Source organism: Oryza glaberrima, chromosome 6, assembly GCF_000147395.1.
Source record: "Oryza glaberrima chromosome 6, OglaRS2, whole genome shotgun sequence".
Lineage (NCBI taxonomy): Eukaryota > Viridiplantae > Streptophyta > Magnoliopsida > Poales > Poaceae > Oryza > Oryza glaberrima.
In genome coordinates, this window is record NC_068331.1 from 24,581,511 (window position 1) to 24,608,227 (window position 26,717).

The 26,717-nt window shown below is 44.0% G+C and overlaps 3 protein-coding genes and 1 pseudogene across 10 annotated transcripts; 1 reads left to right on the forward strand and 3 right to left on the reverse strand.

Annotated features, from left to right (window-relative positions):
- The first annotated feature begins 250 nt into the window (after positions 1–250).
- Positions 251–4,040, forward strand: LOC127777036 (probable glycosyltransferase At5g03795; annotated as a pseudogene).
- Positions 4,041–6,024: 1,984 nt separating this feature from the next.
- LOC127777147 (probable LRR receptor-like serine/threonine-protein kinase At4g37250) lies at positions 6,025–9,551 on the reverse strand. The gene is made up of 2 exons (XM_052303684.1): positions 7,414–9,551; positions 6,025–7,034 (listed from the first exon to the last, which is right to left on the reverse strand). Exons 1-2 carry the CDS (start codon positions 9,299–9,301, stop codon positions 6,292–6,294), a joined length of 2,631 nt encoding a protein of 876 aa, XP_052159644.1. The 5' UTR covers positions 9,302–9,551; the 3' UTR covers positions 6,025–6,291.
- Positions 9,552–14,494: 4,943 nt separating this feature from the next.
- LOC127776651 (cyclase-like protein 2) lies at positions 14,495–21,984 on the reverse strand. 8 transcript variants are annotated; one of them, XR_008018214.1, is made up of 11 exons: positions 21,492–21,975; positions 21,146–21,190; positions 20,802–20,874; positions 20,606–20,703; positions 20,408–20,478; positions 19,217–19,447; positions 18,894–18,991; positions 18,627–18,782; positions 18,382–18,553; positions 16,267–17,606; positions 14,507–15,604 (listed from the first exon to the last, which is right to left on the reverse strand). XR_008018214.1 is itself a non-coding variant. In XM_052303143.1 (6 exons), exons 1-6 carry the CDS (start codon positions 21,898–21,900, stop codon positions 19,322–19,324), a joined length of 822 nt encoding a protein of 273 aa, XP_052159103.1. In that variant the 5' UTR covers positions 21,901–21,975; the 3' UTR covers positions 19,019–19,321. The 8 variants fall into 8 exon arrangements, 1 of the variants encoding a protein (XP_052159103.1); XR_008018216.1 differs by having other exon boundaries at positions 14,495–15,604; positions 18,627–18,991; positions 20,413–20,478; positions 21,492–21,984; XR_008018212.1 differs by having other exon boundaries at positions 14,506–15,604; positions 18,627–18,991.
- A 569-nt stretch (positions 21,985–22,553) lies between these two features.
- LOC127776649 (extensin) lies at positions 22,554–26,578 on the reverse strand. The gene is made up of 7 exons (XM_052303142.1): positions 25,973–26,578; positions 25,742–25,846; positions 23,995–24,121; positions 23,851–23,922; positions 23,735–23,783; positions 23,156–23,657; positions 22,554–23,053 (listed from the first exon to the last, which is right to left on the reverse strand). The coding sequence occupies exons 1-7, from the start codon at positions 26,004–26,006 to the stop codon at positions 23,016–23,018; spliced, it is 927 nt and encodes a 308-aa protein (XP_052159102.1). The 5' UTR covers positions 26,007–26,578; the 3' UTR covers positions 22,554–23,015.
- Positions 26,579–26,717: the final 139 nt, after the last annotated feature.

Below are 26,717 nucleotides of genomic sequence, written 5' to 3' on the forward strand. Positions count from 1 at the left end.
TACTGTGATTGGAAGTGATAGAGACAGAATATTCACTAGCCAAGTGTAGAAGGATGTGTTCGAACAGGCAGGAGTGAGACTGCATTTCAGTAGTGCGTATCATCCTCAAACGGATGGGCAAACGGAGAGAGTGAATCAGTGTCTGGAGAATTATCTAAGGTGTATGACGTCTATCAGACCGAAGAAATGGTATTCCTTACAGTCACACGCTGAATGGTGGTATAATACAAACTTTCACACTTCTTTGGGGATGTCTTCATACCAGGCATTACATGGGGTTAAGCCTCCTTTGGTTGCTGAACACATATTGCCATCATCATTGGTGGAAGGGGCAAGGAACAGGGAGCAGGCTAAGGCTGCAATCTTTGAAGCGGTTAAATCTAATCTTGAAAAGGCTCAGGCAAGAATGAAGTATTTTGCAGATAGGAGAAGGAGTGAGAGAACACTAGAAGTTGGGGACATGGCTTATTTGAAAATGCAACCGTACCGGCATAATTCATTGGGATTGCACAGTTCCCTGAAGCTACATTCCAAGTATTATGGACCATTTCGTGTGACTGAGAAGGTGGGGGCAGTAGCATACATATTGTTACTACAAGAAGGAAGTCTCATTCATCCGGTGTTCCATGTTAGCCAGCTAAAGAAGCACCTTGGGCCCAAGGCAGTACCTGAAACAGCCTTGCCTCTCATTGACGCTGAAGGAAATGTACTAACAGAACCTGTTGCTGTTTTGGAAAGGAGGATGATTCCACGCAACAATGAGCCGGTTGTGCAATGGAAGGTTCATTGGGCAAACTTACCAGCAGAAGCAGCCACCTGGGAGGATGCATCTTTCATTGCCAAGGTTTTTCCAGCTTTCAAACCATGAGGACATGGGACTCAAGGGGGGAGGATTGACAGGAACTGAAAATATTCAGTTTGGGAATGCTGAAACTGAATGTCTGAAGAAATAAGAGGAGAAGCAGTGAAGAAGGAAGTGGACGGCTCAGATCATCGCTTAACGATTCGCAAGGAAAGTGATATGAATCTAACGGTGCACATCATTACTAGTAGTAGCTGTAGCTATCAGGCACCGTACTGTGCACGTCATCCATTTGTCTATTTGTGTTGGCGTTGGGTTAAAAGCTGAGTTGAAGCTCTGAATCTGTATCACAAACTTGAACCCTAATATTATCCTTAAGTCTTACGGCGCTCAGTTCTTTTGTTATTCCTATTCTGCATTTACTTTTCTTGTTATTCCCATTAGGTTAGTCACTGAGCCAAATCTTCTATGAAATCACTGAAGTTTGAGGACTGATTCTGGCCGGTCCTCAACACAAACTCCCACGAGCACTCCACTTACTCTCCGCCCTGGCCCTCTTCTTGGTCTCCATCTCCCTCCGCTCGCTCCGCCCCACCGCCGCCCCCTCCCTCTCTGATGCCCAATCATTCTCCCCTAATCCCGCCGTCGCCGCGTCGGAGGTGTACCACTCGCCGGCGGTGTTCTCGGCGGGGTACACGGAGATGGAGAGGAGCTTCAGGGTGTTCGTCTACCCCGACGGCGACCCCGGCACGTTCTACCAGACGCCGCGGAAGCTGACCGGCAAGTACGCCAGCGAGGGCTACTTCTTCCAGAACATTCGCGAGAGCCGCTTCCGCACCGACGACCTCGAGCAGGCGCACCTCTTCTTCGTCCCCATTTCGCCCCACAAGATGCGCGGCAAGGTCCCCAGTTCTTTGCTACTCGTTACATATGCGTGGTTAATCTTGCATATTTGATCATATGATCGATCTATTTTGTTTCTTGATTTGTACTGGTGGTGTCCGCTTTGTTCATCATTTCGTGGTAAGCATGACAATTCGAGCAACGGATCAAGCGGACCTGTAATACTGGTAGTCTGGCACTACATTTTCAATTTGTGCAAACTCACTGAAGTATGAATGGATCATTTTTGAATTAGACAAGAAATAGAATCTCATTATTGAAAAACTTTAAAGTGTTCCATTTGATTTCTGGTATTTAGCAAATTAATGGTGGATTCTTGGATTAAGTTGTTAAAATTTTTGTTCTTCTTTGGTAGTTTGATGCAATTATTTCGGCTTTGGTGCTGTGATATTATGTATTTCCTACTACTTTGATGTTACAATCTGTTAGTTAAATTAAGCTTGCATGTTTATTTCCTTTCCAATGTTGGGGCACTTTTGTTAAAGCAATTTGGCATTGTTAATATATGCGCCATCTTTAGCTTTGCAGGGTACTTCTTATGAGAATATGACAATAATAGTTCAGAATTATGTTGAGAGCTTGATAAACAAGTACCCTTGCTGGAACAGGACACTGGGGGGTGGGGGTTGACCATTTTTTCGTTACATGCCATGATGTTGGTGTTAGAGCATTCGAAGGGCTTCCCTTTATCATTAAGAACTCTATCAGAGTGGTATGTTCACCGAGCTATAATGCTGGCTATATCCCGCACAAGGATGTCGCTCTTCCACAAATATTGCAGCCATTTGCTCTTCCTGCAGGAGGAAATGACATTGAGAACAGGTCGAAATGAGACTTTCTAATTTCTGAAAATGCATTATAGTTTTGAACAAGATGCTGAAAATGCCCTTGGTGTTTTTTTTTTAAAAAAAAATGGAAGCAGGACAATACTTGGTTTTTGGGCTGGCCATCGCAATTCCAAAATAAGAGTTATTTTAGCACGAATCTGGGAGAATGATACTGAGCTTGCTATCAGCAACAACCGGATTAACAGAGCTATCGGAAATTTAGTTTACCAGAAGCAATTCTTTCGGACCAAGTTTTGCGTATGCCCTGGTGGTTCTCAAGTTAATAGTGCTCGTATCTCTGATTCCATACACTATGGTTGTGTGCCAGGTTAGTGCTTCTACAAGATTTTCATTCGACCAATCTCTCTCTCTCCCCCCCCCCCCCCCTACTAGGGAATTATGCTTTTGAGGAATCTCCCAGATGTTATTTCTAATTTTTCTGTTTTCATCCTTCCAGTTATTTTGTCAGACTATTATGACCTACCTTTCAGTGGTATCCTTAACTGGAGAAAATTCGCTGTTGTCCTGAAGGAGAGCGATGTTTCTGAGCTAAAGAGTATCTTGAAGTCTTTATCACAGAAAGAATTTGTTTCATTACACAAGTCGCTAGTTCAGGTTGGTTCATTATTTTTGAGTAGCAGACATGAGCCATGACATCAGCAGTCAGTTGTGTGTTTAAATAAAGCCAGTAGTATCAGGAATGGCCATGTTCTTTGTCTCAGATTCTATCTTGTTCTTGTTGTCCTGTTGACTAGAGAATATTTCATTATTCTAACGTGTGTTGATCTAATAATAAGCATTAATTAGGAGCACTCACTGTGTTTATGCTTTGAGTTGAGAGATATTAATGCTGATATATCACTGAAATATCTCTCGGATTGCAGGTTCAGAAACACTTCGAGTGGCATTCACCTCCTGTTCTGTACGACGCATTTCACATGATTATGTATGAATTGTGGCTGCGGCATCATGTGATCAAGTACTAATCCAAGGACATCACCTGATGATTTCCAACCAAACTCACTGATCAACTGACAAGGCGATGTCATGCTTGACCACTATGGTGGTGCATCTGATTTTTATTTCTTTAAATCAGAAACCTATGCAGTGCAGTTGAATCCTGAACTGATTGCATAGCTTATGATAACAGAGACAGATGTTTACTGAACCTCAAAGAATATCTGCATCAAACAAATAGGTCAGTGTTGAGCCAGATTTCTACCTTGTATATAATTCTCCTTTTTTTTTTCTGGTGCAGATCTGCTTAAAGCTTTGTTCATGCAAATTTTTTTTCTTGTAAACAGTGCATGATAATGTTGGTTGTACAGTAGAGATCTGAAAGCTGGATTTTGCTCTGACAGAAGTTATGATAATCCTTTATCCAATCAGTTCTTCAGACCTCCCATCTTCATTTGTTCTGTTTGCACCCTACTGTCGGATCTATCTAGGTTAACATAACTCACAGCTGTATTAACTTCATCTGGAATATATGTTTCTCTTGACTTATTAATGAACTTCTTTGAGCACCCATAGCCATGGTCAACATTGCCATTTGTGTTCCCACACCAGTATCTGTCATCCATGTGCCCATAAGCAGTGTAGTTGAAGCATGCTCCTGCACTATCACTGTACTGTACTACTGCTTGTATTCTGATCCTCTGGGACCAAAAAAACAAAGAGAAAAAAAATCCATATGCTGACTTTGCTTAGCAGCTTTCGTTCTCAACTTTGATTGCATATTACCATATTCCTTCGTTTCAGATCTGAATGCGGTTTAGAGGGAAGCGCCGTGATCACGCCTTCACTTACGTCTTAATCAGTCTCCGTTTGATATTAGCTACTTGTGCAGCTGCCAACTAACATACTACTGGATATGTTCAAAATTTGGTTTATATCTTATTGAAATGCCGTACAGAGCCTTATTTTAAGAACAAGCTGTTAAGGTACGGTATGTTGATTTGTCCATCCTTTCCAAGCATCTACTCCCTCCGTCCCCTAATATAAGAAATTTTGATATTTTGCTTATAGTGTTTAACCATTCATCTTATTTAAAAAAAATTAGAATTATTATTTATTTTATTTGTGACTTACTTTATTATCCAAACTACTTTTAAGCACAACTTTTCGTTTTTTATATTTTCACAAATTTTTTGAATAAGACGAGTGGTTAAACAGTACAAGCAAAATATCAAAATCCCTTATATTATGAACGGAGGGAGTATTATATTCTAGGTCTTCATTGGAACACTGAAATTGTTTGTGAACATCGCGTGATTTTCATAGGAGTAGTAGGTTTGATTTCTGCATGCTTTGAAATGACGTTCCAAAGGAGATTTCAGGGGGAAGTATACAGAATACAGTGAAAACCACACCTTTTTTTTTAAGGAAATTTGGAAACTTTTGTATAGAAGTCCTTTTTTAGAAAAAAGCACACATAGCAAAGGTTTAAATAGACAACCATGCAAAGTTGTAAGAACGAACCTAGCTTTGTTTGTGAGATATAAAATTAACAAATCATAAAGAAAAAGGTTATTGTTATTGTTAGTTGTTCTTTTCCTCTGTTGCTTCTAAATTTCATATATGACAAATAAAGTTGAGTTTATTCTTGGAACTTTGAAAGATTGTCTGATATTATCTTAGCTATATGTGGAATCCTTTTTTTTCAACTTTTTTGCGTGGTTTCCATGTTTTTCATCATGTATTTACCCGGTTTTTGGATAAAAGGAAGACATTGACATAAGAATGGACATTGGACAAGATAGATAAACATGTCCTTCTAACATGGGTAAAACTGTGCGGTTTTCACGGTTATCAACTTTCTCAGTTTTTAAAACGACGGTAAACCTTGCGGTAACCGTCAAACCGTGGAGTGGTGGTAACTCCAATGGTTATTAACCACCTTCAGTAGTTGTATCATGCAGCCATTCGAAATGCTCGAACTGTGTAATAGCCTCTCAAAACCGATCCATTTCCGACGAAATTTCTGAAAACTGTTTACTACGTCCCGTATACGGCTGGTCCGTTTGGGACAAGGAAAAGAAACCCAACTTGTTCTTGGCACACAGACACCAATACTCACATGCAAATAGGAGGCCAGCAACGACATATACCCTGCAATGCAACCCGGCAGACACGGCTGCCTGTTTATGTGCTCGAAACGCCAAAATCCTGCATCATCTTCCACGGCTCTCCAACCCCAAAAAATTCAGTCTCATTCCTTTCCTTCCCGTGGTCCATCTTGCCAGCCATGGAAGCATCAGCAATGAGCTCGCATTCCCATGCATGGTCTGGTCGCTGAGATGAAGATGAAGAGGGCACCACATTTTGCCGGGAAGCCGACCGGCTGACAACGCCGTGCAGCCACTGCAATTCGCTACTACGGAATTCAGTCTGAAACTCTGAACAAATTTCAGAGAGAAAGAGAGGCAATTCGCTACTCTGAAACTCTGAACAAAATTTCAGAGGGAAAGAGAGAGGGGATGCGATTGCAAGTTTGCAATGCAAGGGTTGTAACAATCACATTACAAATCAGAGGCAACAGATTACAAGATCACTACTAGATCAGCACTCCATCAGCTAAGGTCTTTTTTCTCTCTCGCGAGGTTAATCACAGGGATCAAAATTAGTGACACAAATCTACACACTCCTAACACACAAAGATCTCGTCCTCTTTTTTCCTTCTTTTTTGGGGGTGGTTGTTGTTGTTTGGACCATCCAGCCTCCTTGATAATTGTCGTCATTGGCATTCAATTCACTGGATCAAGGAATGGCAGCGGCGGCGGTGGTGGTGGTGGTGGTTGAGGCAGATGAAGACGAACAAGGTATTCGATCGAGGACCAGCACGGCGTCCCTCATGGCAGGCCTCTTGCCGGGCGCCATGGCGCAGCAGGCGAAGGCGAGCTTGAAGCAGGCGAGTAGGGCGTCCTCCCTGCCGTCGGCCTCGCCGCGGAGCGTCGGGTCGGCCATGCGGAGCAGCCGGCTCCGCTCCTCGACGACGAACCCGGCGTGCCACTGGCAGAGCTCCACCTCCGAGTAGACCCTCCCGGAGAGGAGCTCCAGGAGCACCATGCCGAAGGAGTAGACGTCCCACTTGGTGTTCGGCCTGAGGTTCTTGAGGCACTCCGGCGCCTGGTACGGCGGCGGCGCAGCCGCCGCCACGGCTGACGTCGCCGCAGACGACGACCCGCATGGGCTGGCGCCGGCGCCGGGCATCTGGGACAGGTCGGGCAGGCTGCTCGTCGAGTGCATCGAGCGCTTGCTCCCGAACAGCCTCGCCGACGCGCCCGTGCTCCGGTGCACGGCCTCGCCGGAGAGCAGCCGGTCCAGGCCGAAGTCGCCGATCCACGGCTCCATGTCGGCGCCGAGCAGGATGTTGCTCGGCTTCACGTTGCCGTGCACCCCCTTCTTCTCGTGGATGAACGCCAGCCCGCGCGCCACGCCGCGCGCGATCCGCAGCCGCGCCTCCAAGCTCAGCTGCAGCGGCGACGACGCCCCGAACCGCCCTGCAAATCGCCCATCATCTTTCCATTAAAATTTCTAATCTCTACACCTCAGTTTTTGCTTAGTTTGCAAGTGAATTTAGTGCTTATAAAGTTGGTCTACTGTTCCTGCATAATCAATGCCAAATTACGAGCTATCTATCATTACCATTTGCCAGTACGATTAAGCTCTCAAGTACAGCACTGTAACTAAAGCTTAAAGGTGACATTATACCGTTGGAACCAGTTTGATCTTGCTTAACACTGTCACCCGTACGCTATCTGCTCAAATCAAATCCAGCTACGGATACATGACTACGAGTACAACTAATTGACCAAAAATTGCAATGTTTCGCAGATAATGAAATGGAAATTTTAAGCGAAATTGGAAGCGTTTGCTTACTGCTGAAGGCGATGTTGGCGAGGCTGCCATTGGTGGCGTAGTCATGGATGAGGAGCTTCTCGTCGGCGCCCCAGTAGAAGCCGCGGAGGCGGAGGATGTTCGGGTGGCGGAAGCGCGCCACGGCGCGGACCTGCGCCTCGAAGTCCTTGAGCTTGTCGGCGCCGCCGCTCTCGCCAATGCGGCGGACGGCGAGCGCCGTGCCGTCGGCGAGCACGGCCTTGTACACGATGCTCGACCCGGTGGCGCCGAGGATGTAGGCCGACGCCTTCAGCAACGTCTCCATCTCCAGCTCGCCGTCGCCGTCGACGGTGACCAGCGTCGCCGGCGCCGGCGGCGCCGCCGCCGCCTGATGATGAGGGTGGTCGTGCTTCTTGCTGTGATGCTGCGGCGTGCTCCGGCCGATGAAGCTCATGCTCCGCTTCTTGAGGTCGCCGTCGTCGTCGTCGTCGGAGGTCTCCGCCCCCGACGACGCCGAGCAGTCGGAGCTCTCGTCCGAGCTGTCGTTCTTGCGGCCAATGCAGCAGCCTGTGGACGTCGACGCCTTCTCTTCTCTGGCTCCGGCGATGTCGAGCGTCTTGACGTCGCCGATTGCTCGGTTGCTCTTGTGCTGCAGCGGCGAATCCTGCTGCTGCTGATGATGATGGTGCCGCCGCTGCCGCCTCTTCTTCCTGATGTGGTAGATGTACAGGAACAGCATGAAGAGGAGCCCGACGCCGGCGAGGTCGCCGGCGACGATGGCGAGGATCGCCGCGGGGCGGAGCTTCTCCTGCCCGCGCGGCGCCTGCGCCTGGGCTCCCGGAGATGGGCGGGTCGGGTTCTTGGGGATGGCCGCGAACGCCGGCGGCGAGTCGGTGGCGTTCGGCGGGTTCGACAGCGACGACGGGATCGAGCACATCTTCTTCAGCGGCGGCCCGCACAGCTCCGGGTTGCCCTCGTACGCCGCCGCCGGCTGCACGGCGAACGGGCCGGCCTGCGGCACCGTGCCGGTGAAGTTGTTGTGCGACAGATCGACCGTCGAGTTCGCCGGCACGACGGCGGACAGTTCGGTGGGTAGCGCGCCGGTGAGCTTGTTCGACGAGATGTTCAGGAATCGTAGCCGGCTCCCGCCGAAGTCGGACGGGAGGGAGCCATTGAAGTAGTTGGCGCTCAAGTCGACGACCTCCAAGGCGGCGAGCCCGCCGATGGGGAGCTCGCCGGCGAGGTAGTTGTTGGCGAGGCCAAGCACGGCGAGGCTCGGGAGCCTGCAGAGAGCGGGCGGAAGGCGCCCGGCGAGCGCGTTGTTCGACAGGTTGAGCTCCTGGAGGCTGCGCGAGTAGGGCACGGAGCCGCCGTCGGGGAGCACGCCGGAGATGTCATTGTCGGCGAGCGAGAGCACCCGGAGCTCGGTCGCGTTGAGCAGCGTCGGCGGCAAGCTGCCGTTGAGGCTGTTCCCGGAGAGGTCGAGGTGGCGGAGGTGCTCGACGCGGCCCAGCTCGGGCGGCAGCGACCCGGACAGCTGCGCGTTGGGCAGCACGAGGCTGATGACCCGCGACACCGTCGCCGCCGCCGCCAGCGACGCGTTGACGCCGAGCCCGGCCGCCGCCGCCGCCGTGCCGTTCGACGGCACGGGGACAGCGGCGCTCGAGTTGCCCCCCTCCGCCGCCGCCACCCCGGTGACATTGGCCGTCCACGCCGCCGCGGCGTCGGCCTGCGGGAAGCCGTTGCAGACGACGCCGTTCCACGCGCACGGCGACTCGTCGGCGTACCCCCACCCGGCGAGCGCGCCGAGCGGGTCGGCGGTGACCGCGTACTTGAACGACAGCAGCAGCACCCCGTCCGCGTTCAGCCCGCACGCGCCACGGCACATCAGCACCAAAACCCAAAACACCACCACCCACCTCCCCTCCATCGCCGCCGCCGCCGCTGTTACCTCTACTCAGCCGTCGTCGCCGGCGACATGAAGGAACCGAGGCGAGTTGACAATGGAGAGGGAGGAGATGGAGAGGAGCAGGGTGAGGTTGGCAATGGCATGTGCGGGGGAATAAAGAAGGGGGAGTGCAGGGTGGGTGGAGGTGGCGTTGAGGATGAGACGAGACGACGAGGGGAGGGCCGTGAAAACGGCGAGGAAACGGTGGGGTTTTGTGTTGTGTGGGTGTGGGGGGGAGGGCGGCCGCTATAAATTTTCGAGTTTTTTGGGCAGCGGACGGACGGGACAGTGTCGTTATCGCGAAGCTGTGCAGTGCGACGCTATGCGATGCGGGGCTACGTGATGCAGAAGCGGTAGGTACTACTCCTACTACTCCCTGGTCTCTATCTCATAGCATATCCAACAGTCTCTCTAAATTAGACTTTTCAAACACTCATATAGTAGATGATCACTTCAACAGACTTTCTATTGATCCTCTCCAAAATAACAACGGACCCACATGTTAGTCTCCACTCCTCTTCTTCCCCTCTCTCTCTCTCCTTCCTTCTTTTTCTTTTTCTCTTTCCTTCCTTCTCATCGTCGACGCTCGCGGAGGGGCGGCACGGAGGGGCAGTGTCGGCAAAGGACGACAATGGTGGAGGGGCGGCCCCGGTAGCGTTCGACGGCGGCGTCGGCAAAGCAAGGGGCGGCGCCGTGGAGGAGCGGCGCGGAGGGGCGTCGTCGGCGGCGTGGAGGGGCGGCGCGGAGAGGTGGTGCGGAGGGGCAGAGGGGCGGTGGGGCGGAGCCGGCGGACGGGCGGTGGCACGAAGCGGCGAAGGTGCGGCGCCGTCGTTCATCTGACGAGAGAGAAAGACGAGAGAGAAAGAGAGAGGGGAAAAGGGGTGGGACCCATGATTTGGCTAGGCTATTTTGGCTGGCCGAATTTGGCCAGTGGGAGGAGTAGTTTGGCCAGCCGGATGGCTTGGCCATTGGTTGGCTAGTCTGTTAGAGCACGATTTTGCTTCAAAATTACCAAAATTTAACTTGGAGAGTTGAATAAGAAGGCTGTTGAAGATGCTCTTAAGTGCTCTTTTTTTCAAACGTTTGACCATCTACCTTATTTAAAAATTTTATTAAAAAATAAGTTATACATAAAGTAATAGTTATGTTTTATCATCAAATAAGAATGAAATTATTAATTATAAAAAAAATAAATAAAACGGATGGTCAAATGTTAGATACAAGAACCCGTAAAGAAGAGAAGGGAGTACTACTACTCTCTTTTTAAAAAGACAAATCTATAATTGATATATCCTGATATAATGAATCTTGATTTAGGATATGTTTAGTTCCCTTTAAACTTCTAAAAATTTCGTCACATTTAATGATTGGACACATGTATGGAACATTAAATGTGGACGAAAAAAAACCAATTGCACAGTTTGCATGTAAATTGTGAGACAAATCTTTTGAGTCTAATTATACCATGATTTGATAATGTGGTGCTACAGTAAATATTTGCTAATGACGGATTAATTAGGCTTAATAAATTCGTCACGCAGTTTACATGTAGAATCTGTAATTTGTTTTGTTATTAGTTTACGTTTAATACTTTAAATGTGTGTCCGTATATTTTAAAAAAATAGCCAAAGGGCTAAACACGGCCTTATTTTTTCTTTTTTGACGGATGGATTACTCGGATGATGAGATGGATGATGATGATGATTTGTACGAAAAGATGTTTTGTTTACCCGTGTCAATGGATGTGTATGTTGCGTTGTGGATGGCATCGTAAAGCGTGACGTTGAGGGGCAACCTGCTGGATGGATGGATCGATTGGTGATGAACTGATGGTGCGTGATTTTGTTGGGCAGCTACTTAGGAGTTGTTTAGGTATGTTGAGGGGACGAAGAAAATCCAACAAATACGGTTAACAAACACCTTATTTTAAGAAATATTATTGATATATATAACTTTTAAAAAATTATAACGTACGAGGGAGCCTGTTCGGTAAATATTATCATCGTTAGGATCGCATCCATTCCTCGATTATATTTTAGTGGAGAGGGTTGGATGAAACCCTACAATGTTGGGTATTTCTAAGATAAACTAGATTTACAACGGTATTTTTTAAAAGTTGTATTCGTCGATGGTAGTTTTTAATAGTGCGCTAAGTCAATGGCATAGTTGTTGGATTTTTCTCATTTTTGGAGCTGAGGTCGTCCCTGGTCCAAATATTTTATAATGTTTGCGCTGGAAAATCGATCGGTTTAGTCGTTAAGAGGTCATTAGTTTCGGTTGGGAGTGGTTATTGTGTATGTCATCAGTGATCCTCTTTGTCGAGAATCAATGGCGGGTCATAGAAACAGAACAGCATCAGGATAACCATGTGATTTAGCACTGGCAAAAGATCAATGTATTTTTCGTGTTACTGTATGGATTGGAGACAGAGTACTACCAATTTTAGGACAAACGTTTACACTATACTTAAGTTTGTCCTTATATTTAATTTTGTCAGGCTAATTTAATTTTTGGATCTACCTCTGGTTACACCTCCGGAAGAAATGGTACACATAGTAAACAGTACACACAGCCAGGAATTCCAATGTTCTCGTACAAGGTAATTAAGCTTCATGTATACTACCAGTACAAGTGAAATGTGAATAATCAATAATGTACTAATGATTCAACCATTCCTCTGAGTCTAACAGGTGGAACCGTACGTGAAATGACCAGATTGGTTAGCATCTGGGTCCTCAGGAATAAATGGATCATCCATGCAATTAATGGAGATTTTTCCCATATGGATGATGGAATCTTAACTGCACGAGGCCCCTCACAAAGGAGAGATTCCAGTTGTCACATTACTGTGCATACAGGCTGCAATGTGGTACCTGTTGCCCCCCCCCCCCCCCCCCCCCCATAGGGCTTCTTTGTAATAACAAAGAAAAAAATAGAGGGGATTCCTATAGAAATAATTGATATATGGTCTTTGGAAAATATGAATGTCTCTTTCAAATTCCTTTGAAAATCCCATGGATGGCCCATCCCATATGAGTTTTGAATAAAAAATCTAACATGAGACTGTTAAGTGTGAGTTAGTATGCTAAGGGCAGTTTAGTCTCTCCCCCTCCTATTGTACACAATTTATATGTGCTCTTTGAGCTTATCCAAAGTAACAATTCAATCCCCATTTTTTCCTTCTCTGAAATTAACAGGGATTAGACCTCATATTTTCTTTTCCATATAACTCAAACTTCCTTTATTTTTACTATAAAGCTACCAAACAATACTTTATACATTATAGCATGACACCATGACATTGTGTTCGAAAGATTTTCTTTTGTTCCCGTGTTTTGAAAATCCTGTGTTCCGAAGAAGCCCCCAGAGAAAGCATCTTGCGAACAAATCTTGATGCATGCATGCTAGCTAATTGTAACCATCTATCTATCTATCCTATCCTATCATCAAGTAATCAGCCGTCCATCAATTCATATGCATTGCATGCATGAATGCAACTACCATAGCTGCATTTTTTTTTTCAAAAAGAAAGAAAGAAAAAGACCTAGCTGGACCCTGGAGCTGTTCATGTGTCCCTCTAGATGATCAGTGAAGTGAACACGTCTTTGTCGTTCGTTCAGATCGAGCCGGGTGCTTTCTACGGCCGGCCATGTGTTTGTTCTTCACACACATGGTGTGTACTCTTGTTGGGTGGACAATTCAGGGAGTAGAAATGCCCCCACAAAACAGCTTGATTTTGCCCTGAATTTGATCATTGTATCTGTACAATAATATGACCACACAATGCCAATTCTTTTGTGGTGTTGTTTTCTCCACAAGAATATCATTTGATTTTTTGTCCCAGAAGCTTGAGTTTGTTGCTTATTCAAAGTCATAGAACCAACAGTGTTAGAAATCATGATTGTTGATAGATGAGATCCATTCATGCATGTAAGAAGATACAAGTATACACATATTGACATATATATGACAGTCAAGTCATTATCATGTTGTGTGATCTCCTTGTAATGGAGCTGTCTAACTCAACATCATAGGCACTGTATACCGTATATATATGCAACAAAACTAACAGTCCGTTTTCAGGAACATGAAACACGAACTTATTTGTGTGTACTTAGTGATGGCTTGTTAAATGTCTATATGCAAGAAAACAATATAAGTGCAATTTGTGGCAGAATATTGTTCATGCCATCAAAGGGGCAGATTAGGCAGAGCCATCAAACACAAAGTCATCAACTTTTTTTTTTGTGAGGACTATGAAACAACAGGAAACATTAGAGCCATCAAACACAAAGCTATGATATATATATGGTAGTTGGATTGGTGTAACGCCCGGTACCAGTGTTGAACAAAATTTCTTCACATTGATCATGAGATGGCATAGAGTACTATAGATGAATGTTAATTATTGGTGAATTCATGTTGCCGGTTGACCCACTTGAATTTATGCTAAACATTGTACCTTTTTCTCTTTATTGCTAAATATTTATTGTGAAAATGTGCATTCGTTCAAAAACTAAAAAATATATAGTGGGTCGCCAAATCAGTACTGTGGATTAATCGACACCCATATTGTTAGCTTACACCTTGACTGCTTGGATCTAGATGAATTGACTTTGTACGATGACATTTCTTAAAACTTGTGCTCGCCAATAGCAAAACACAGAATAATGCATTTGTTGATGGCATTTCTAACCATTTCTCTTAAACTGAACTATGAACAATTTCTCTGACACATTTTGCAGCTGGCGAATATATATACAACAAATTCTTTTGGCATGGAGTGTTCATATATATTACTATACACTAACAAGTGACAATCAATATATGAAAAATGCCATGATTTAGGAATGCAGATTGGCCATACATGGAATGAGGTTTTTTGTGTGTGAATAGGGGGGGAGTTGCTGGTGTTGGATCTATGCATTGCATATGCTTTTAACTGGACCACCCATGGATGGAGGAGGTGTGTAGTCATGAGATTTTCTTCCGTGTGGCTGCTTTGGCCGTTGCATGTGATGAGTGCGTGATGGACCACATGGGCCGGGGGATCATGTCATCATGATGTGAGAGTGAGAAGGTTAGTGGACAGGGTGATGTTGGCATTTGTGAGGATCTGACAAAGGTTAGTAAAAAAGCAGTCTGGGATTCCTACGAAATTATGTCCTTTGTGGGTGCACTCACACAAGGAAATTACTATAGATTAGGAAGAGCACATCTAGGGTTTATCATTAGCTTTGGGATGTTTGCTCCTAAATACTATTTTAGGGAGCTGATGGTGATTTCTCAGTGTTGCCCCTGGCTAAGAACATTAAGGGGGTATAAAAGGTTCTTTTTTGAAGTTACCTAATCCAAAAGTCCATCCTCTTTGGGCTCAAAAGTTAACAAAGAAAGTTACTTTAAAACAATTAACATAACATTCTAGACCATCGGGTGAAAAGCATCTTGAATACTTCTACACACTGAGTAAATTTCATTGCTGTGGTCTAAAGATATTACCAGCTTCACACATAATCTTTTTCTTAAAAGATATTATCATACTAGCTAGTTTATAAGATCTTTTCTTAAAAGAGAACAATGAGCAATGAAACATCAATACAAAACCTTCCCAAATTAATTAAGAACTTATAAAGATCTAGCCAATGGCACCAATTAAAAAGGCATTAAACAAAGGGAGAAGCATCAGGTGCATACCTGGTGGAGACAAGCAGATGTCCGAGAATATATAGAGTATTAGTGTGTGAGCGATGCAAGATTACGCAAAGACCCATCCTTTTCTCCCTCCGAGCCTTAAGCAAGACGGTTAAATTGTTCACATGAGCTAGCTTAATTAGCTGCATGCTCTGATCCGTACACACAAAAGCCTAAGCTGTTCATGTTTAAAATTTATCCTTGGACATATACGTGCATGCGTGACTACGTGGTCGGTCACATTGTCACATCTCGCTTGGTCACATACATACTCACATGCAATTTTTTTTGCAAAGCCAAAAGCCAAGGGAATCGACAAAATCCACCACTGGATTAGCCCGTTGCATTTGGGCAGCTTCCTGCAGCCCGGAGATGCTGCATGCTCTCTTCTTGTGTATTTCTTTTTGAAATTTTGCTCTCTTTTTGTAGATAAGAAGCGTCTGGCCTTATTGGTGGTTAATTGCATATGGCTTTCGTAGAAAGGAGCGTGGTCAGTGGTCACAAGGAGGCACCTACTGAATACTGATCACTAACTGTGCGCCCACGCACGCTCAGCCATACATGCAGCTGGTTTCATCTGGCAAAAGATTATACCTGCATGCATGCAGAGAATTGCAGATTACAAAATGTAGTAACAAAATGCAGTAAGTACAGTTAACTGTGCTTGCTTGGAAGGTATTTATGCGTGTGGCTTATAAACTGCTCTCTCTATCCACAAATATAAAGGTAATGTCAAATCTTTTTTTAACTTCAACTGTCCATAAAAAACATAAAAGATTTATGTTACTATATTTATCGTTAAACAAACTATCATGATGCACAACTCTTTTTATTTGAAAATATTTTATTTATCCATAAATTGCTGATCAAAGTAGCACGTCAGAGATTGTGTAGTCAGAAAATAAAAATGTGGTACAATAAAAAATAATTCATGGAAAGAATATTAACCTTTTGTATCTCTTTCAGAAGGTTGAGTGACGAAAATGGTGAAAAAACCCTAAATTAATTCTACAATTCAAAATTGGTGCAACTCAAACAAGCAGGCTTTGAGATTCATATTCCTAGAACATGGTAAAACTGAGATGTAGTGAAAAGTACATGCTGATTACTTGTACATGTGTTGAAAAGAAACTTCCACATGTGCGTTCAAAATATTCATATTCATATAGGTAATCAAGAGTTAAAATCTATGGTTTTATGTGACCTTATATAACTTGTACAAGAGATGCAGTAGTGTAGTAGGTGGATGGACGTACAGCAATGAAATGGCCAAATCTTCATGCAGCCGGGAAGGACGTCGCACACAACCAACGCCTGTAGAAATCAGCCCCCAAACCTGCAGTGAACCAGAGTGAACCATCGCCAGCAGCAGATAGCAGGGGTTCACAGCTTCTGGATTTCACTATTATCTCCTGCAAAAATATACTACACAAGTTCAGTGGTCCATTCTGGTAGTAGTAGTAATTTGGATCCTCCTTGCTTGCTCCCCTGTGATTAGAGATTCATGGACATTTCATTTCCCCTCAAGGCCACATGTACATATGGTCCTTGGCCTTGTTTGGCAAGAAGAAGGCATTGTCGGTGATGTACTGGTATTGTGTAGTGTAGCAAGTAGTGACCTCCAGCTAATTGCTTGCATAGGACTACAGGAGCACAACTGTACAAGCAACCGAGTAATGGCGCTCCTTCACTGAGCCCTTGGCCATGTCAGTCCTTCTGGGTACCATCCTGTCTAAAAATTGCCATATGGTGCATACACATAAATGTGATCACAGTACAGACCCGTGAACGCAACACGTGGGATGGCAAAGCAATTAACACCACCAGGCTAATTAATAGTGCATCTGGTATTCTGGTAAGCAAAACCTGTACCTAGCGTTTTGGCTCATCTTCATCAAGAATATTATAACCATTGGATGCATGCACAGTTTCCTAAACGCAAACACAGATGAAAAACTTAACATACTCCACCCGTTCAAAACGGAAAGGCTTCGATCAATAATTACTCTATTAGGATATAATTCATGTGATATGAAATCATAATCATACTTTTAAATATGCATCTAATAAATTCAATATTATGTAAAAAAAATATCCTAATAGAGTAATTATTCGTAAAAAAATTATCCTAATCAAACAAAATACACCAAATACTTAAAAACTGAGTAGCAAAATAACAAACACTACAGTTTAATCTTTTTTTTTCCTTGCCTATTGTTTTGGCTTACATGGTTTCTCTGATCTGATCAGCATCTTTGTATATCATTGTGTAGAGAAGGCTGGACGTGAGCAAGACTCGATACCAACCGAGGAAAAAAGGCTGTACTCCGGTGCAATGCAAGTGCAAGAAAGCAAAAGGCCATTAGGAACAAAACAGCCCAGCATTAGCCCCCAGACTGTGCTACTAGTAATTATACTGTGGATAATGCTGGAAAATATGAGGCTAGTTTTTTCTTCCTAGGGCATCTGAGTCATGGGTCTACCTTGAGAGGATCCAAATGCAATGGACAAACACGCAGAAAAGCAGGAACTTTTGCCCCAAGCGCGTTCCGGCTTTACGCATTTGTGCTTTGGTGTCATGTGTGTACTGAAGAACCTGCAAAGCGTTGCATGTTTAAGGTCAACTGACATTATCAAACAACCCAATAGCTGTTTTCTTGCCCAGTTGATGGTGATAGATACCCCCAACTTGGTGAATAAATACAGGTCAGTTTAGTTTAAACATGATGCTGAATTCCTAGGACTTAAGTACCGATCTAAACATTCCAGGACATGTGCTTAATTAGTCCCCAACCATCAAATTTTCAAAGAGTAATCACAGATCATAAGTTTGAAGTTGAAGAAATGTGCTGTACACATTGTACATGTCACTTGGAAGTTAGTAGGACAGTAAAGTCGAGGCAAGTAATGGAGAATTTTCCCAAGAAACTTAATGGGTGCAAGTTCTGAAACCAAGGCAACTCAATCTTTATTTTCTATTTTGAAGGGAGACATGACTGCTCCAATTTGGCATGTTCTGTGCAGTTTGAAAAGATGAAAACAGGAAGAAAAAAAACTGTAGTAAGTTCAGGTCTAATTTCAAAAGCTACTGAACTGAACAATCTAATTAGGTTACTATTTCGTTACCTAGAACGAAAAGAACAAGTACATGACCAGATCAGACTCAGACAAGCAGATTAGACAGATTTTGTCATATATAATAAACCAGCTTCACCTAAACCTAACCAGATTCGTCAGCCCAGCTAGAAACCTTGCTAAATGAAGTGAAGCAAAAGATATAAACAACACATCGTAGCATAAACTCATCATTAATCAATCGACACTTCAATAATTAGAAACACGGCTCCAATGATAGAACTAGCATTTCTCACCTGTTCGAAGGTTAGGTGAGGTCTACCATCTTCAGTACCAGTTCATCTACAGATGGGACAAGGCTGTAAATTAAAAGAATTTTATGCCAAAGCTACCTTGGCATTTTAACCACCATGGCATAGTCCGCTTGTTCTATATGCAACTCTGCATCGTCTTCATCTCCTTGTGAAGCTGTGAGCACATAGCAGAAAAGCAGCTTAGGAAGACCTGCAGGGAAAGGACCTGTCCTTGAAGAAAGGCTGACCTGTGATGATTGAATGACCAGTTAGTAGTTTCAACCCTGTATTTTGTAGTAAGATCTGAACTGTTTGGGGCTCCTTTTCTCTGTAGATGTTTGTGCAAGTGCCAACTGGCCATTGAGATTCCGGATGATCCTGGGACTACTACTTTCTGTCTCTCACTGGAGAAAATGGATGTGGGTGAAATAGGCAAAAAGATTTAAGGGTTCATGTCTGTTCAACCGGATTATAATTTTCAGCAAGGGCATTGAGTGAGTGTGCAAATTTCACACCAGCAATGTCGGTGCAGTAATGTGGTCTAGTGGAACGTAGTGGTTTGATGCAGGTTCCATCATACAGTTTCAGTTTCTGGAATGAGCTTTATCTCCAACTAGAAATAGAGAAATAGGACATTGGATTACTTAGTTAACTGCAGAGAACCTAACTTTTAATAGACCTGTACATAAATAATAGTGTTCCCAACTCTCATTTGATAGTATCCTAATAATACCAGAATGGAACCAGGGAAATTACAGCACTTGAGAGATATGATATATATAAAAAAATCACAAGTGTTGAATTGATAAAGAGAAATGGAAGAGCAAAGAACACGTACATGAAAAAGAACTCTGTTTTGAAGGTACATGATCATTGAAAGCCAAATCCTACATTACAGCGGTCTCTTCAGCTGGTACAGTACCTCAAATCCTCAATGACGCGATCATTTTATAAGGATGCACCTAACGGGTGAACCCTCAGCTCCAGCCAGCCTTAGAGGTAAGCAATGTAACATGTACATGCCAGGTTCCACATCATCTAACTTCAGAGCTTCGACAATTACAATTTCCTTCATGAAAAAATAGCCAAATAAATAAGTGGCACATAAACTAGTAAAGAAATATCTGACTGACATAAAAAGCAGCATGCACCATTCTCGAATCACCGACACACATAGTGTAATGTTCTTCAGAGGAGCACTAGACAAAAGGGAAGTACACATTACAAAAAGTGAAGAGTAAAGTGCGTAAAATCATCATCTCCAACCTTGTCAGTTTAACTCTATTATTACCATCGCCTTTCCAATATAAAGCCCAAAGCCCCTGCCAGCACTAGCCAAAAGATGCTTCTTTATAAAACACAAATCCTTTTCTTTTGTCAACCAATGAGTATACAAATGATGAATCATTGAGTTGCTTTGTCCAAGAAAGTCCTCTAATTCTGATTATCTGAGTTTCTTTTCATTGGTATACAAGAGATTGAGCATGGATCTTTGACAATGCATATTTAGTAACACATCTTGTGTTAGATGGTCATTTAGAAAGCTAAATTGGCAAAAGAAAAAAAAATATTCAACATATAAGTCAAGACTAAATCCACCACTAGTGTCAAGGAACTTCTTGCCCTCTTGGTATCACCATTGGAGTATGAGACCCTGTAATTTGTGCAGCTATTTTTGTTTCGTAAATGTCCCCTGATAGATCTTGAAGCTCAGGACCCAGGAACACACCATTATTGAATTTCTATGCCTCCTAATTGTACTCCAAAGATTTAAAGAAAAGGAGGGGGAGCTAGCTGTAGTTCAATAAATAGAAAGGAGAAATATGCTGATTAGTTTTGGAAGTACTATTTTGGATCTAGCATCAGCATTCTCAGAGTAATTCGATCAACAATGCCTGATACAGAAAATTTGTGCAGTACAGGCAACAAATTCAACAGTAAGAGACTAATAGATCTTATTACAGGTGGTGAGAGTACTAAAGCTGATCCATAGATTTAAATATTTCATACAGGAAGTCAAGTTTCTTACCTTACTTTTCAAAAACACTACATGTGCAGGAATCATGTGTTCATACGAAGCAACTGAAAGATAGTCCACCCCTACAGGATTATCAAGCAAACATGTTAAGTCCAGGTTGTAAAAGGTAAACACATCAACCTATCAGAACCATATACACCAACTGACCGATGTTCCATAGGACAGGATGTCAGCATAGCAATTACTTACCGACTAGCTTAATATCAGTGTAACCAACCAACCATTGCGCACCATCCTCTGTAAATCCAACAAAACTCAGATCACTCTCCTTTTGCCACATCAGTCTCCTGGAAATTAAAAATTCCCTATCTATTAAGCTTTCAACGCATGGAGCTTAAATGATAAAAATCATGCAGTACACCTAAGTCGGCTATTTATTAATTACTTGTCAGTGTTCATTGTTCTGAAAAGAACTCGACGAACTCCTCTTGGGATGTTCAGGGACTCCATTACTTCAGCTGCATAACGCAATTTTGTTAGTACTACAAACCCAAACACATGAGAACAGACATACTAACTTAAGCTTCTTAAAGAAGTATAGAACCAAAGTGCTAAATTGGGCTGAGTTAGAGATAACTGAATAATGGTGTGAACCATGCATCAGGTCACTTATCTCTACAGCCCCGGAATAAAAATTTAGATTTATGTTGACATGGATGGAAGATAATTTAGTCCAACATTTAATGGATAAAGTGCTCAACAAATTTCAGAAACTACAACATTGTGTACCAGTTATGTTTGAGTGTCTCGGGACATCAACCAGCAATGCAGGACCTGTCCATTACAATCAGAAATTGATTATTACAACTTTATAGGAATAATTAACTTTAAAATCAAAATCACACGCATTTCTCCTGATCACCATAATTAAAAAATTGACAACAAAAACTACCAAAAGTACAGATGAATATGCGCCTCACATATCTCATAATCATGACTACTCACATGGATTCTGAAAAGAGTTCAGTCTTAATATCAGTTCATCAGAAGGACCAACAAAATTCGAGCGCGTGGCCTCGTGCAAAGGAGAATTAGAAAACCACGCCAAAAGTAAGCTTCGATAATCGATCGATACCATTGAGGAGGCCGAGGTCGAGGGTGTCGACGTCGAGGCCGGCGTCGAAGTGCGGCTGCCACATGTGGCCGGGGGCGTCGACGTGGGTGCCCGTGTGCACGCTCATCCGGAGCTCCGAGAGGTTGGAGCGCGAGCCGTTCGCCATGGACTTCTTCAGCCGCACCAGCGCGCCCACCCCGTCGCACGAACCCAGAACCGGGAGCTCCGCCCGCACCGCGTGCGTGATGTCCAGGATCCGCCTCCCTCCGCCGCCTACGCCGCCGCCGTCGCCGTGCTCCTGCGGCGCAGCCACATCCGGTGCGGATGCGCAGGTGGGGAGGCGAGGGTTCGCCGAGTGGTCGCCGGCGGCGAGGGGAGCTTGGCGCGCGGCCGCGACGAGCAGGAGCACGACGGTGGCGAGATGAGCCATGGCGCTCGCAGTTCGAGCGAGACGTACTGTTTTTTACATTAAAAAAAATCGAAGATAAGACGTGCTGGTTTTTTTTTTTTTGGAAGATAAGACGTCTTTTTTGTTTCTCTGGTCGTGTGAGAATTAAACGGTTCCCTAAGAAATTTGTGCGTTTTGAACATGGGCTGTGTGCAGTTCCTTCCAAAGTTGAAAGTTTGGGTTAAAATTGGTACGATGTGAGTGAAAAGTTATGTGTGTATGACAGGTTGATGTGATGGAAAAAGTTGGAAGTTTGGATCTAAACACAGCCATGATATAAATTTTTGAAATGGTTTTGATGTTGTTTTAGTGTAGACCCCATCTAAAACGTTTAAGTTTCAAAATTCTGTAGAAAGTTTGGAGGACAGGAAACATCATCCATTGATATAAATTTGTATTGCACAAATTTTCCTTTGGAATTAAATTCCTGTTATGCAAACAGGGGCCCATGAGACTGTAGCTTGGAATCTGGATCAAGCCCATCGCAAAAATCAAGTACCAACTCTAGCCCAACTTTACACAAATCAGCCATCCAAACCTAAAATGGGGGCAAATTAATGCCACCATAATTCAGCATCAGCAATAAGCTAATCGAAAAAACAAACCGATCATATTTAAATTCACCACACATCAAGAGTACAAAGCAAATTTATTGAGCATCTCAAACAACATGGTACAAAGTCGACAAGCTACTGCAACTTTTCACAGTTAACACTTATCAGGCAGTTGCAGGTAGAACTAGAATTACTGCTTCCCCCCTTTGTAAAAAGCAGTAGTTACAGTCACAGAACAGCCAAACATGACCTCAAAACAGAACAAAGGTGGATCACTGTTATAACAAGCCCAAAACATACAACATAATCGAACAAATTCCATTCGTGACATTCTGCAAGCTATGATACATGATACATACCAGATGGTAACTACTACCATTGGTTGCTAAGATGTTGACATGAATCGCTTCAGGAATGATTTCATTTGTTTCAATTAACTGGATGATGAAGGCTGGATACCCTGGATAAATACAAGAACTGATCATCACTTGTTGCTTACTTGCTTTTGTATGTGGACAACTTCAGTCCACCAAGTGTGCCATATCAATATGGTGCTGGTGGATAAGTTGAAGGATAGGGCGCTGCATAAGATCCATCATGGTAAACAGAGATTAATTACCTTATTAGTTATTGACTAATGCTATGTGAATGGATGAATTCATGTCTGCTCAGCCATATCTTACCAGGTGGATATGTGGGCTGTCCTTCTGGAGGTGGTGGGTAAGTTTGTCCATATGGTTGCGGTGGATATGGTTGTCCCTGCGGCTGCGGTGGGTATGGTTGTCCCTGTGGCTTTGGTGGGTATGGTTGTACTTGAGGCTGCGGTGGGTATGTTTCTCGCTGCGGCTGCGGTGGGTATGTTTCTCCCTGCGGCTGCGGTGGGTATGTTTGTCCCTGCGGCTGTGGTGGGTACGGCTGTGGAGGATATGTTGTACTTGTAGGAGGGTATGCCGCATGCTCAACATCGCGAGCTAGCAGAGGTGGTGGTGGATGTGGGTATGCTGAAGTAGGATATGGCGCCGGGACATGGCTAGCAGGATAGGATTGATATGGCGGTACTGCAGGGTATCCTGCAGGGGGTAGTGCGTATGAAGGCGAGGGGGCAGCATATGGTACTGCTGGTACCGGCACTGGAAGAACAGAATGTGTGGTTGACGCGGCAGAAATTTTTCCCGGCTTGTTCTTCTGGTGCACATAAGAAAACCCATGAGGCAATGCCATACCAACAAGAATAAGGCAGCAAAGATTAACCAGTCTCTCACCATTGCTGAAACATCAAAATGCATAATGAGCGTCACTTCCCCAGCAGACCTGAAGATACACTACTATCAGGAAGTTCACAAGTGCAATGACCACAAGGTAAAAGAAATACGACTACCTCATATGGCGTGTCTGGAGGGGCCATGAGGCGTCATCATAGCCACGCGTAAGCACCTTATGCAGCTGCACCCTACAAAAAGGCTCAGTGGACAGTTATTTAAGAACAGTAATCACCAAATGGGCGTAATTGAGGTCCACAAACCTGCCATTGCCAATGAAATCATCATGGGTGAGCGTGTTGCTGTTCCACACTGTGACGGTTAGCTCACGAAGCCCCTCAATGAGAGGTATATGAAACTTCTCGTCAAAAGTAGGGTTCCTTCCCCCATCTGGCAGAAACATTATATTCATATAAAAAAAAGTATAGCACTGGATTGTGGTAGAGAATAGAGAAAGTGGCACGATGAAGCTCAGTTTAGCAGAAGGATGCTTGTATAAGAAAATAAGAAGCGCATGGATATAAAATATCAGCAAGATGAATATTATCCTAGACTCCACTCAGGAAAGGGCATTTGATGATTGATTTCATTATTACATAGTACAGAGCTAAGAACCCCTTGGAAGTTGAATAAGGAACATGTCGCCGTATTTGGAAAACTTCCTGACAATTACTATATTAACTCGAAGTTTGTACTATAATAAAATGCTGTTTAGGGCAGCTAGTGCCTGGATTTTCAGTTGTAGCACAGTACTTGTAAGGTAGCTGGAAATGGGGGAAAACATTCTTCAGCACTCTTCTAAACTTTGTATAGTATAAGAACAACATAAAAATTGGTCTTAATGGCACACTCCTCTAAAATTCACATATAACCTAATAAACTCCTTGTTGGGGTTTGTAAGGCTAGGATGTGGGTATGCAGCAATTTCCCCATTTAAACAAAAAAGTTGAATTTCTCAACTTCTAAACCAGAAAGATTGGAATACATATCACTCTTATAGGAGCCTTTTCCCTTTCCATTTGTGACTTTATTTTTCCAAAAGCATGAAAGCACTACCCAACACATGTCAGGAACTGGCAGACTTTACAGAAGGGAACAAGATTACAATCCCAATTGTTGATTATTAGCCTTGTACTGGTAGCAATTAAATTCTGATAATAAGGTAACATGGTTCAGAATTTCTTTTTTGTACCACATAGTATTATGGTAATTTCCTTAGCCTGAAAAGACACTTGCGTAATGGCTAATCATCATAGTACCCTAAGAAACCGCTCCTAAATTCCACTAGCAAGGGTACTTTTGTTATTCTGCTGTTGTCAACAAGAAAACTAGGCAAAGAATGGCGTACACCTTTATCTTTGTTATTTTTTTTAATCTTCCTATTGTTAAATGACGCAAAGCATTTGCCTGTTTTGATAAAAAAAAGAAAGAGTTAAGATGATGGAGCCGAGAAGCAATAAGTAGCGGATACCACAAGCGTGTAGGACTGCCTTTATGTGGAAGGAATAACACAAAGGTAAAGGTGGCATAATTCCACCTCTAATTTTGTAAAGAAACGAGCTAAACGCCATGGCACATCTAATTTTGTAAAGAACAATCTGAACACTATGGCGCATCGCGTCTAATACATGGTCCACATAGAAACTAGGGAAATAGTCAGCAAGGTACTACTTCACAAGTTATTTCAGCTAACTATTCCAACCATGACCAATTCGCCATCGCTCTTTCAAAGCAAAACTGAGCAAACCCCATTCCCATGAACAAAGGAAGAACGACCATGTTTGGTACCAATCACTCAAGGCAATCGGATGAGTGCCGCCCGAAAGGCAACAAAACAATGACGGCATTGACAGAGGAACGCACAGTAAACACTACCCCAATTCTCGAGTGTATTTCATCACGATTCAAAGCTCAAAACCCTAGCGGTTCTTCCTGGATTGCCGCTACCGAACTCGGGTTTATTCACGATTCACAGCTCAAAGCACTAACAAGATGGAGAGGGGGCTTTACCGGTGCAGGTGCGGGTGCGGAACTTGTTGGTGGCATACTCGATGCAGACGTAGGGATCCTGCCGCGTGAAGAACTCCGTGTCCCTCAGCTTCCTGCACCCAGTGACTGATGACGGATGGACAAAACACCCCAAAAAAAGAAAGAAAAACACAGGAAAGCCACACAGGTGAGACGCCGCCGCCGCCAAATTCGGATTCGGAATTGAGCGAGGAAAAAAACTCTCGGGGTCACCTCTGACTTCGAGGATCTGGCCTTGTATCGACATGGATGGCTACGGGCGCGGGTCGTCTCGCGGAGGAGCGGGGGAGGGGAAGAAAGAGAGGAGCTGAGTTGACGATGAACCGAGACGACTCTGCTAGAGCCTCTAGGCTAGTAGTGTTCGTATTGTAGGCTTGGAGCCTGCCCTGTTCGAACTGAAACAATTTTGCTTTTTTTGAGAACCACTCTAGAATCTGGATATGCCAAGACACTTGTGATTCATATAACAAAGTTAGGCAAGTCTATTTATAAGATGAACTGAAAGAATAGATTCATATTCGCAGAAAAAATGCTTTGCTAAAGGGATTGCGTTAAGTCTCCGCTGTGCTCATCTTCAGCCGCGTGCATCCTCAACTGCAAACGTGCCATTCAATTGCCAAGAGGTTTCCCGTCTTTGGGTTGTGAAATCCCATGTGCTGCACATATATAGGCATTCCGTGTCTGCTGCTATAACGATCTAGGCAGGTCTTCAATCCCGCCCGCGGTACCGTAGCGGGTGAAACAAATCCCGGGACCCTCGTTAAGGCGAAATCAAAATACAAAGACACAGCAAGCATTTATTTTATATGTTCCTTGGCGATCTCGATGTGAACAAATGCAGGCGAAGTTTCCTTGCACGTACCGACCGAGTAAGTCAACCGACAAGTTGCCCCTCCCCGCTGCTGCTGCTGTGTGCCTTCCTTGTCAGCAGAGACGCGGTAAAAAAAAAAAAGATCCA